The sequence below is a fragment of the Rhinatrema bivittatum genome, chromosome 2 (assembly GCF_901001135.1).
Source record: "Rhinatrema bivittatum chromosome 2, aRhiBiv1.1, whole genome shotgun sequence".
Taxonomy (NCBI): Eukaryota; Metazoa; Chordata; class Amphibia; order Gymnophiona; family Rhinatrematidae; genus Rhinatrema; species Rhinatrema bivittatum.
Genome location: NC_042616.1, coordinates 331,405,139 through 331,417,694, shown reverse-complemented (window position 1 = coordinate 331,417,694; position 12,556 = coordinate 331,405,139). Strand labels below are relative to the sequence as shown.

At 44.6% G+C, this 12,556-nt stretch overlaps 1 protein-coding gene across 1 annotated transcript in view; it reads right to left on the bottom strand.

Moving 5' to 3' along the window:
- Positions 1–12,123, bottom strand: part of LSM5 (LSM5 homolog, U6 small nuclear RNA and mRNA degradation associated) — a 37,338-nt gene extending 25,215 nt beyond the window's left edge. The window contains exons 1-3 of the mRNA XM_029589796.1: positions 11,971–12,123; positions 5,401–5,496; positions 3,839–3,866 (exon numbers count right to left, since the gene is read on the bottom strand). Of these exons, the coding sequence (XP_029445656.1) occupies positions 3,839–3,866; positions 5,401–5,496; positions 11,971–12,019 (173 nt within the window). The 5' untranslated portion in view covers positions 12,020–12,123. The remainder of the gene's footprint in view (positions 1–3,838; positions 3,867–5,400; positions 5,497–11,970) is intronic.
- Between the last annotated feature and the right edge of the window lie 433 nt (positions 12,124–12,556).

Below are 12,556 nucleotides of genomic sequence, written 5' to 3'. Positions count from 1 at the left end.
GATTCCTTCCTTCCTCAGTGTTGCCGCCACCACCACTATTACCTTGGTGAACGTCCGGGGTGCTGTGGCTAACCCGAAGGGTAGTGCCTGGAACTGGTAGTGACTGTTCAGGACTTTAAAGCGTAGGTAGCGCTGATGTTCCTGATGAATGGGGATGTGCAGATAGGCCTCCAAATGATCCAGGGATGTGAGAAACTCTCCTGGTTGTATCGCCCTTATAACGGATCGTAGGATTTCCATGCGGAAGCGAGGGATCCTGAGGTGGCAGTTGACAGACTTGAGATCTAGGATGGGCCTGAATGTTCCCTCTTTCTTGGGAACGATAAAATAAATGGAATAATGGCCAGTATTTATTTCCTGTGGAGGTACTGGGGTTATGGCCTCGAGGGCCAGTAGCCTGGACAGTGTAGCTTCCACTGCCGCCCTCTTGGAGGGGTCGTAGCAGGGGGACTCCACGTACTTGCCGGAGGGGTTCGTAGGAAATCCAGGTAGTACCCCTCCCGAATGACGGCTAGGACCCACTTGTCCGAAGTTATCTTGACCCATCTGTGGTAGAATAGGGCTAATCTGCCCCCTATGGCTTCTTCCCTTGGATGGGTCAGCTGAATCTCATTGAGGGGTGCGGCTGGGGCCCGTACCCGAGCTGGCTCCCCTCTTGTTGTGCTTGGTCCAAAAGGACTGGTTCCTGCCCGTAGGGTGGGGCGCTTGATAGTTGTTCCTGTAAGGATTGAAGCGCTGCGAACTTCTGCCCCTGGAGGACCTGGGGAAGGGATGCTGGTTTCTCTTTGTCTTATCTTCCGGCAGTCGCAGCAATGGGGACTCGCCCCATTTGTTGGCCAGTTTCTCTAGTTCGCTGCCGAACAGGAGGGATCCTTTGAAGGGCATCCTTGTGAGGCGCGTTTTGGAAGATGCGTCGGACGACCAGCTTCGGAGCCAGAGTTGTCTCCTGGCAGCCACCGCAGATGACACTCCTCTGGCCGCTGTGCGCACTAGGTCAGAGGCTGCGTCCACTAGGAATGATACCGCTGGTTCCATGTCTTCTCCCGGGGTGTTGTTCCTGGTTTGTGATAGGCAGGCACGTGTTGCCACGGTACAGCAGACCGCAATTTGAAGAGACATAGCGGCGACGTCAAATGACTGTTTGAGGATGGATTCCAGACGGTCATGTACATACTTGAGCGCAGCTCCTCCCTCCACTGGGATGGTGGTGCGCCTACAGACCACACAGACCATGGTATCCACTCTTGGGCATGCAAGAAGATCTTTGGTTGCTGGGTACAGGGCTGCCAAGGCTCGTCCCCCTTTGAATGCGGACTCCGGAGCATTCCATTCCAGGTCAATCAGCTGTTGTGCTGCTTGTAACAGAGGGAAATGGCAAGAAGTCTGTCGAAGACCCTCCAGCAGGGGGTTCGGTTTCGGTCCCCCCGAAATACCTGGGCCCGGGATAGCGAGCTCCGTCAGACATTGATTGACCAGGTCCGGGAGCTCGTCCTTTGTGAAGAAGCGTCTCATGGTTCGGTGAGGCTCTGTCCCCGGGGGGAGCTCCCCTTCTTCTAGGGGTTCGGCTTCCTCCTCAGAGATGTCCAAGTCCCCGTAGGAGGGGCTTTTGGGTAATGGGAGCCTGTGCCTAGGTCTTGAGGGGCCTGGAGCATGTGGGTCCTCCGGTGGAGCATGTGGCTGGTCAGCCAGAGGTTCAGTTTGCATTTGAACAAAGGCGTGAATCCCCTTGAAGAACTCCACCCATGATGTGGACGCTGGATCAAAGCCGAGGGGCGCTGGTTCCTTGGGGGTCTCCCTGGCTAGGTCCGGGGTGCCCCCTGAGGAGCTAGAACTCGGCCCTGGGTGGATCTCCCAGGGCCTCCTCGCACTGCGTGCACAGGGCGTCAGCCTCCTCGCTTTGTGCGGCTCTGATGTGGCATGCTGAGCAGAGGCCTTGCGCTTTCATTTCTGTTCCTGGGGGTGCCATGGTTGTCGGTGCGTAAATCTTATGCGCTCCAGTGTGCTTAGAATGAGCGTGTAAGTTGTGTGCGCGGCTGTGCCGTAGATATGCGCTCAGCTCTGTGCGTGCAAGTTATCCGCGTAAGGATTTATGCGCGCGTAAGTATATGCGCACAAGTGCTTTGTGTGCCTGACTCGGAGTTGTGCGTTCGGAGGCGAACGGCGTGGCGAGTAGGCCAAGATGGCGACGGCAAGCACGCGGGCAATATGGCGACCTCCTTGGAAAGTCTCCACGTGGGCAGACTCTTGGAATAGCCGGGGCCTGGCCCTACTAGGGCGGATCAACCCAGTGGCACTGGTCCCGGTCGGTGACCTGTGCTCCTCCTCGATCCTCGGAGACCGGATTCAAGTAGAAAATTTCTACCTTACCTTGTCTTCGGCGCTTCCCGGTTTCATCCTGGGCGGTGTCCGGCTGCGGGGGGAGAGGGCAAATACCTTCACCGCCGCGCTCGAGGGTGCACCCGCTGCCTCTCAGCCATGCCCGAAAGATCGGGGGCTAGGTCCTCACCGCGATTCGGCCGCCGAACAGAGTCTCACCTCCGAGGGACCACGGAAATCACCTCGGGAATCTCAACTGGGGGAGGGACCCGAGGGTATCACCGCAGGAGAGCGAGGCTCGTCTTCAGGTAGGTTTTCTTCTTTCAATTTTGGGTTTTCTTCTTTAATTTTGATCTAACACGAGAGAGCGTGCAGATAGTCCCTAACTGCTATGGAGACGGAAAATACTGAAGAGCTGCACTTCCTGCAGGGGTGTATGTACTAGGGGCTGACGTCAGATTGAAATCTGATCCGTCTCCAACTGCTAGCAGGAGTACACTATACCCATTGGTCCTGAGTCCATCTGCTACACGCTAGGAAAATTTCATTTGCATACTCATTCTCCCAGATTTGCAAGGTCATCTAGCAATTTCTCATAATCATGTGATTTAACAATTTTGAATACATTTTGGTGTCATCAGCAAATTTGATCACCTCACTTGTCGCTCCCATTTCCAGATCATTTATAAATATATTAAAAAGCAGTGGTCCCAGAACAGATCCCTGGGCACTCCACTATTTACTTTTCTCCATTGGGAAATTAACCATTTAGCCTTACTCTCTTGTTTTCTATTTTTTAACCAGTTCGCAATCCACAATAGGACACTGCCCCCCTATCCTATGACTTTTTAATTTCTTATGACGTCTCTCTTGAGGGACCTTGTTTTATTCATGAAAAAATATTAGCCTTTCAGGCAAAAATCTTAGTTTGGTCCGTTTAATCATTTTTGCATATAGATTAAGCATACTGCATTCCTACAATTAACAGTGACTGTTGAAGAGTTAAGCAGCAATTGGAATTAGTTCAGAATACTTCCTCTGGGATCTCCATATAATCTGACACTGAATTTGATAAAGATTTGATGTTATGCCATTTTTTTCCTATCCATTCACCACGGTTTCCACTGCTTGAATATTTGATCTGGCAATCGAACATGAACCCCTTCTTCATTCTCCTCCTACCTACTGGAGAACTTTGAATCTTCTAAACCGAGCTGGACTTTAAACGTTCATAGATAAACAGTCATTTTCCTTTCTCTTTTTAATGTTATGTTCTCTTTCACTTGAGTGGGTATGGCTTATGTTGTCGTGTTCTTTTGAAAAGAAGGGTTAAAAAGAAAAATAAATTAAGGTTTTCATATTTTTCAAACTTGTAAGTGCCAAATGAATTATGTACGAAAAATCTGCTAGTACACTGGAAAAATATAAAGCTCAAAAATCTTATAAAATCCCTTTTTCTTCTGACTTGTTATATGGCATACAACAATGTTCCCAAAACATCTTAAAAAGAAGAAATACTTACAACTCTGTGACATCTTCCAGAACCATGTCTGGAGTCTGATGTCAAGGACCACAAACAGCCACAAGCAGAGAGGGTGCATGTTGCAAGGTGACTAAAAATGTATTCGCTCTATTTTTTTAGGACAAAAACAAATACAAATTATCATTTTACACAACTATCATGTTTTAAGTTACTGACCTGTGCTATGCAGTAACTGTGAAACTATTAGAAATAAAGGGGTAGATTTTCAAAGGGGTACGCGAGTACCCCCCGAAAACCTACCCCAAACCCCCCCTGCGCGCGCCGAGCCTATTTTGCATAGGCTCGGCGGCATGCGCAAGGCTCGGGACGCGCGTAAGTCCCGGGGTTTGCAAAAAGGGGCGGTCGGGGGCATGGCCAGGGGGCGCAGTTTGGGATCGGGGCGTGTCCGGGGGCGTGTGGGCGGTCCGGGGGCATGACCTGTGTTGGGGCGTGCCGCGCCGGTGCGCGTAAGTTACTACTGTCCGGAGGCAGTAGTAACTTTTCCGATAAAGGTAGGGGGGGGTGTTCTAGATAGGGCCGGGGGGGGGGGTTTAGGTAGGGGAAGGGAATGTGCGGGGGGGGGGGGGGGGTAGAAAGAAAGTTCCCTCCGAGGCTGTTCCGAGCGGCCTCAGAGGGAACAGGCAGCGCGCGCAGGGCTCGGCGCGCGCAAGTTGCACAAATGTCCACCCCCTTGCGCGCGCCGGTGGCGCAAACAAAAGTATGCACGCGCGTATGTTTTTAAAATCTACCTCAGCCTATTGAGGGTTGTCTTAAATGAAGATACAAGTCTGCAGGGGCTGAGCAGAAGACCCCCTTAAAACTCCCTCCATTCTTTAGAAACCTGAGGTTCTTGGAGACTGAAATACATTTCTACTTGTCTAGGTTTTTCTAAACTATTTGTCATTAAAACACAAAGTTATAAAAAATAGAACCAAAATCCAAACCAGAACAAGGATATGTATTTATTCTTCAATTTAAGAGGCTGACCCTGTCTACATTCATTAGTATAGATATCCTATTTTCTCCTCTGCTCTAGCTGGCCTTTTGATCTAGTTTTCACCAAATTACTTCTCCGATCTAAATGAAACTAGCCTACCTACTTTGGGCTCACATGTCTTTGTCTTCCGCTCCAGATGCTAATTCTTTCTCCGCTATGCATAGGGACCTTCATTTTCAGTTATTTCATTTTATTTTGTCTGGGAATTTCAATATTACAACAAAAATAGTCCATGGAAAAATGGCTGATACAACACACAGGAGAAAACCAGTGGATAAGTCATTTTTCCATTGATTTCTTTTTTTTTTTTTTTTCAAACACTGAAATTCCCAGGCAAAATAAAATAGTGAAAACGAAGGTCCCTACTTATCCATCAACACTGACGGTACTGGAAATGATCCAAGTATGACCTGAGAGTCAACAAAACTATCTGCAACATCAAAGAGATGACCCCTTGACAAATGCAAGTTTTTCATTTGATAGTAACTCCCAGGGTTTTTGTTTGTTTTAAGCCAACTAACTTTCATCTAGGAAGAAGCTAGAGAGATTAGATTAAAAAGGATACTGACAAAATCATCAAATCCAAGCAGCGTGCCAACAATTTCTTTATCGCTCTTCATCACGATGTGAATCCGTGATCCTATACACTTGTCCACCAGCTCTGCAAATTTAAAAGGAAACTCAAATTGAGCCACAGAAAAAATAATTCAGATACAATTTCAGGGTAAAACCTTGCCTATCCCGAATTCTTATTGAACAAAATTCATCAAATAGAAATTATAATAAACCAGAATGCAAGTCTTCTCTAAAGCATTTGCTACATTTACTTCTATTTTGGTCTTATAGCAAAACAGCTCAGAAAATGAGAAAGTAAATAATTGATATTAGACAGTAATATTTCAACTTTTCTTTTATGTTCATTTTGCAGAAAACTGGAGGAGTAATATCCAAAGAGATTGGAATATACATGTCCAGACCTGATTGTGGATAAAATGACCTTGGTTAAGAGAGAATCACTACTGGATCCAGGGATACAACTGATATTTGGAAGGTAATGTATCCAAAAGAAAGGAACTATGCATATGTACAATAAGACTTGATTAATTTGTGTGTGCCCCAAATTAAGTTTCCTTGATAAATAAAATTGATCACCTCCGTGTGGAACTCTGTGGCTTTATAATCCCAAAATGTATACAAACATTTACGTGGAAACTGAATACTTCTCAACTGGGAGACAAGCAATTCCCAGTATTGCTTAAGGAAGTTACTACTGAATTTAACTTATATAATCCTGAATCGAGTTTGCACCAACTTTGAGACAGGACAATTTTAAGTCATACCTTAGAGGTAAAAATCTCCTATACAAGTTTTCTACAAAAAGAGCATAAAAGAAAAGTTGAAATATTACTGGCTAAAATCAGTGAGTTAGAAGCTAAACATAAAAAGGACTGTGCAGCACAAACTGAGGCTGCTGGAAAATACGAGATGGAAATTAAAAACCCTAGAGATAGGCAAGATTAGGAAGGCCTTAAAATATACAAAATTAAAATTCTATGAGCACAGCAACAAGTCTAGAGCATTCTTGACCAGAGTGATTGGGAAGATGGTATGCAGGTCAACTACTGAAAGTGTTAGAAAACAATCTGGTGATATCACTTACGACCTTACGGAAATTGAGAGATTGTTCGTAAAGCATTTCTCGCTTCTCATCATCCTTCAATGAGCAGGAAGGATATCAAGAATTTCTTGGCCTCCCTGGACTTACCGAAGATTCGGGACAATCAGAAAGATAAATTATCATCACTTCTTTTCTAGAAATTCAGGCAGTGGTTAAAGTGCTCCCAGGAGGGAAATGTCCTGGCCCAGATGGCTATCATTGATTTAAGAAATTTTTACTCGACTTGGGTCCATTTCTCCTTGCCTTGTTTAATGATGTAATGGTCCTGGAAACTTCAATAGAATATATTGCTGATGCATATAAATAAAACATTAAAAAAAAAGATGCTCAAGACTGTAGTTCATATTTCCTTATTGAACTCTGATATAGAAATACTGGCCAAATTGAGGCTAGAGAATATACTGCTAGTACACGATGAGCAAACAGGTTTTCTTAAGAGAAGGATGTCAACTGCTAATACTAGATTATTCAATATACTATATTTAGCTAAAAAGAAGGGATTTTTGGGGTGAAAGTATCCTTAAATGCAGACATAGCCTGTGACAGGCTATCTTGGCCCTTCCTATTTGGAGGCTGGTTTACCCGAGAAATTAATTTAAGTTACTGACCTGTGCTATGCACATTTTTCCCTGCTTTCTGGGATTGGAAAGCTAAAGGGTTAACTTTTGCAGCTGAGCTGTGGGAAGACAAAAGTTTCAGAAATTTCCAAATGCTTAGACAGGGTTTTGATATAGCTGAGGAAATCACATAGTATGCATTTGCAGATCAGAAGAATATTGGAAGGAATGGTAAATATGCAGGCACCCTTGCAGCAGCTGAATGGTATGGAGGATTTTCTGAGTGATGCCGAAGCCTCAGCTAAAGGTACAACTGCTATTTATTGCGATATAACTTCAGCTAAATTTGGGGATGCCACACAACAACATTTAATAAATAAATGGAATGAGGACTTCGGCAGTACACTAAATGAGGTGGCTTGGAAGGGTATCTGGAATGCTGCAATGCTGCACATATTTCTACCTGTAACAGGAGAGTTGAACAAGTAATTAAGTTATTGCACAGAGCATAGCATGCCCCCATGCATTTTTTCAAAAATATTCCCAGATTTGAATTCTACTTGTTGGAGGGGATGTGGGGGAGCAGGGAACAAATTTTCACAGGTGACAGTACTGCCAAGGGATAAGGCAGTTTTGGTCTGAGGTTATTTATTTATTTATTTTTATATACCGACATTCGAACTAGTATATCACATCAGTTTACAATGAACAAAAAGAGTTGTTACAATATCGTCTTTACAGTATTTCTAAATAAAACTTGTAAACAATCTAAATAAAACTTGAAAATAGATTAAATGAAGGTTATTGTAGCGGTACGGTTAGTTGATAGTACAATTGTTCTTATATAGTGTACTCTTAGGGAAAAAGGCAAGTAAAATATCAACTTCAACATTATAGTCATGAATGATGTAACTTCATTGGTATAGATGGGTATCAGGCAGATACATGCATAGTGGTTCTTAGGAGATATGGGCAACAGGATGACGGGTGTGTTGTGGTTCTTAGCAAGATTGTAGATTGGGAATGTTATGTAGGAAATATCCAATATCATTGAACAACTTGGTTCATAACAAACAGCTTTTTGGGTTATTGGGAAGGATTCCTAATGCATTAAACAAAATAATTCTTTTTGCCCAGATTTTTTTTTTTTTATAGCAGTGAGATTTACCATTGCTACCTTTTGGAAATGTAATCGTGGTTTTAGACCACTGGCATACTCAAGGAAGGGAGATAATGGATATTGAAAATCTACACCGAGTTAAATGGAGAAAAATCGAAATATAATCAAATTTAGGATTCTTACATAAAGCATTATGGTTTGGATTGAATTGTAATTGCAAAATGCATGTATTAGGTGTCTTCTGAGCTGATTTCTCCCATTGTATTGTGGATATGATAAAGGTCACTCAAATGTGCAGTTCTATCTGTAGAAATTGAGCTTGAATGTTTGTTGCATATGGTTACTAGTGAAAACTGCCTGGTGTTGCTCGGGTTGTCTAGTCTATAATAGCTATAAATTAAAAAAAAAAATCAAACAAAAGTGAAAACAGTATTGTTTTATTTTATTAATAAATAGAAAGCATATAGAATTTTAGGGAACCTCTCTATAAAATTACATCAATAGTATATTAGATGTCTCTAGCTACCCAGCTTTAGGGAATGCTAAATAGCGATTGTTATAGATGATTAAAATCCACTGGTTCTAGTACAGATTCTTGGGGCACTGCACTATTTACTGTCCTCCACTAAAATAACTGACCATGGCCGACCCATTTAGGGATTAGGCTCACTCAACCAGGGCTGCCTGACACCAGAAGAGGCCTACTGGATGGCCACCGTGACTCCCATCCTGTGGCCACTGCAAGACCCAGTCCTATGGCAGCTGAAGGGGGTCTGGCGGTGCTTTAAGGAGACTCCCTATGTGTGGGAGCTTGTGTGTATGTGTGAGTGGGAGTCTGTATGTTTGGGGGAACCTGTGTGTAAGTGTATGTGTTTGTGCATGTGTGCCTATCTGTGTGTAGGAGCCTGAGAGAAGGCTTTGCAGTCAGAGCATATTAGCAAAAAAACACCTGCCATAGCTCAGATTGTCTGGTTCACAACCGAGGCAAATTTGATGTTAACCAAAAAAAAGTGGAAAAGATAAATATTCTCAAGAGAAAAGCCTGTGTGTGTGTGTGCGCAAGCCTGTATGTTGTGTGGGTGCCTGAGAAACAGGGCTTTGCACAGTGTGCCTTCTACTTCAGGGTTTCACCTGATGGCTACAGAAAGATACAGTAGTGTGACAGACAAGCATATATACATATATATACACAATCAGGCAACCAGATTTGGGCTTGACAAGGTTGGGAAATGCTATATATATATATATATATATATATATATATATATATATATATATATCTAGCAGATTTACTATTGCTACCTTTTGGAAATGTAACCATGGTTTAGACCACTGGCACACTTAAGAAAGGGAGATAATGGATATTGAAAATCTGCACTGAGTTAAATGGAGAAAAATCTAAATATAATCAAGTTTAGGACACAAAGCATTTCCCAACCTTGTCAAGCCCAAATCACACTTACATTAACAAAAATAGTGTGGCACACCACTCCCTACGAAGCAGATAGTGAGGACATGGAGAGGACCTATATGGTCAAAACAAGTGGTAAGGAAGCACTGAAATGCTCATAAGTCTCTCTTTTCAAATTTTGAAACAAAGGGAGAGAGGGGTTGGAGACACCCATGAACCCATCATAATGGACCAGTTCCCTCTATATACAAGTGCAGAAGGGAGAAGTCAGTGTGCGAGTAGCTGGCTCAGGTAGTTAGCTGATTGCCACAGAAGACTGCAGATCTCCTTCATTATGCCAGTCCTAACACTCAGAGGGGCTGATGTAATAAGGCGAGCTGAAGCTGCAACAGGTTTGTGTGGGCCTGTATGCGCGTTTTCCCGCACAAAGCCCTATATGGGGATGTAATAAGGGTTTTGTGTGCGGGTAAAAAAAAGCGCATACAAACACGCTTACAGACCTGGGTTTTCCTGTATGAATGCATGCTAATGGCATGCAAAGGAGGCAATTAACTAATCATAGGCAATACAGAGAGCTGTGCTAATGCTAGTACGGGATTTTTAATGCGTTTTTTTAACCGCCATGGTCAGGCAATGAGCTAAGCGTCAGCATCGACTCGGGGGGGGGGGGGGGGGGGAAGGGGCTATGCCAGTGTCCGAGCATTCTGAAAACCAGCTAGCTGAGCGCCTATCTCCGCATCTGAGTGGCCAGCTTAGCTAGGCGCCTTTCTGGTCGCCCAATCGTATAGATTCGCCACCAACTTATCGCCTAACTCAGCGCCTGAGCAGCAACATTTGCTGATGCCTTTCTGGGCGCCAGAGCGTCCATATTCACTCCCGGCTGAGTGCCTATCTTGGCATCCGAGCAACCAGATTGTTGCCCAACCGAGCACCTATCATGGTGCCATGCCAGTCGTGTGAATTATCACCCATGAAAATATTTTCCATGTTTTCTGCAGCACAGTTATTTGAAATATTAAAAATACTTTCCAGGGTCATACTTTCACTTAATAGAGAGACCTATTCGCTTGCTCACTTTTAAGCGCGGATTATCGGCACAGGTTTGGAATGCAGATGTGGCCGCATATTACATAGGCCTTTACCGTGCTTAGGCACGCGCATTTCTCCATATGTGCATGGATTTCTGCGTGCAAATCATTTACATAATTTATAGTTTTTACATCCCATGGAAGAAGCATCATCAGCCGCATGTGATGATCAAAACCCAAGCTCATAACTAGTGCCTGTTTTGCAGCGGCCCCAGAATGAGCCAGATCCAGTGCTCATTGCACGCTCTCCCTGATTCACGCAACCTGGTGATAAGAGAGTCTTATAAAGTGGGGCTCATCTATTCATGCTTTGCATGCTGCCCATTAATTGCCACATTTCGGGGTTCATCCTGTAGCTAGGAAGAAGATGCATATATGGTTATACATTTAAAAGCCACTATTGGTGACCCTTGTTGCTGTGAGAGAATGGGAACAGAACCCAGGTGCTGGTCTGGATTTCAGTATCAGGCAGTGGTGACTTTTCTGTAGCACACCAGATCAGGATTGAAGGCACACCAGCATGTCATGGCACACTAGTTGGGAAACACTAATACAGATTCTATGCAGAAAATTTTGAATATATATATTAAAAAAAAAGAAAACATGTAACGTGGTTTTGTAGGAGAATCAAGGTTAGTCAGCACACTGGGTAATAGGTTGGGGAAAAATTAAATTCCGTCATCTTAGAATGCATTTAAATCTGATCTTAAGTGAAACAGTACAACAGGGAGAAAATTAAAAGGCGATTGCATTGTGTCATAGCTCATCTCCCCTCAAACACCAAGCTAGACAATAATAAAGATCATTAAAAAGTAAAGCGCAGACGATAATTTCTTGTTGGAGTAATCCGTGACCACAGACCTGATAGAAAGAATAGTATATAATCCTTGAAAGCCACTTGCATAAAATGTATTTTTGCAATTAAAATGAGTCGCAATGTGAAAAGTGCTAGTCCAACAAAACAATAACAACCATCTGACAGCGTCTACATGCATGCAGCTACAGCGATCCAACACCGCAGCCGCGTTACTGAATAATGAAGATTCTACGCAAGGGCGGCAAGCTACAGCATGGCCACACCGAAAGGGGACTGCCCGCAACGAAGACTTCCCCGGGTTTTGGTGCATTCAGCCACCTGACTCAGCCATCCCACTAATGCAGCGCGGCAGGTTCCGCCTGTAACTGTCCCCGGCCCCGGATACTGCGGAGACAGGATCACAGCCTGGTTCCCGAGACTGCACAGCCAGAGATCGGCAGGGGGAGGAGGGGGAGTTCTGTTACCAAGGGGCAGGAGCTGGGACGGATTCGTGGTCACTGTCGCTGCTGCCATTTTTCCTCTAGCTTCCGGCGCAGAGCGTGAATAACAACCACGTGCTGCAGCCTCTGCCTAGTCAGGAGTGCGCGCGTCGCGCGCGTCACGCACGCCCCCAGTGGGTGCTAGAGTCACGTGGTATCCGGAAGCGGGGCTTGATGTTGGAACAGTCTTGCGCACGCGCATCTTGAAATAGTGTAATTAATGACATGGGGTAAGAGAGATTAAACTGTATTCACTAATACGGAAAGTTAGCAAGACTGGAGAAGGTGCAGGGTATGGGATCCTTTAGTGGCCCAACAGATAAAGATGTGCCGTGTATCCCGAAAGGCGGACGAGTCATACACGGACACGCACAGAAAAGTAGTAGAGGGTGAAAAAAATGCTTAATTTAGAGAAAAGGAGAGAAATGCAGTTTCAGATAACACGGGTAATTGGACAAAGCAGTTTAGCCTCGACATCGATGTTGTGTACGCTCGCTTTTGCTTCTAATCCTTCCTACTCCGGAGTCCACCAGCTTCCAGCCCTACCCACATTATCTCCTTTCCCCTGCAA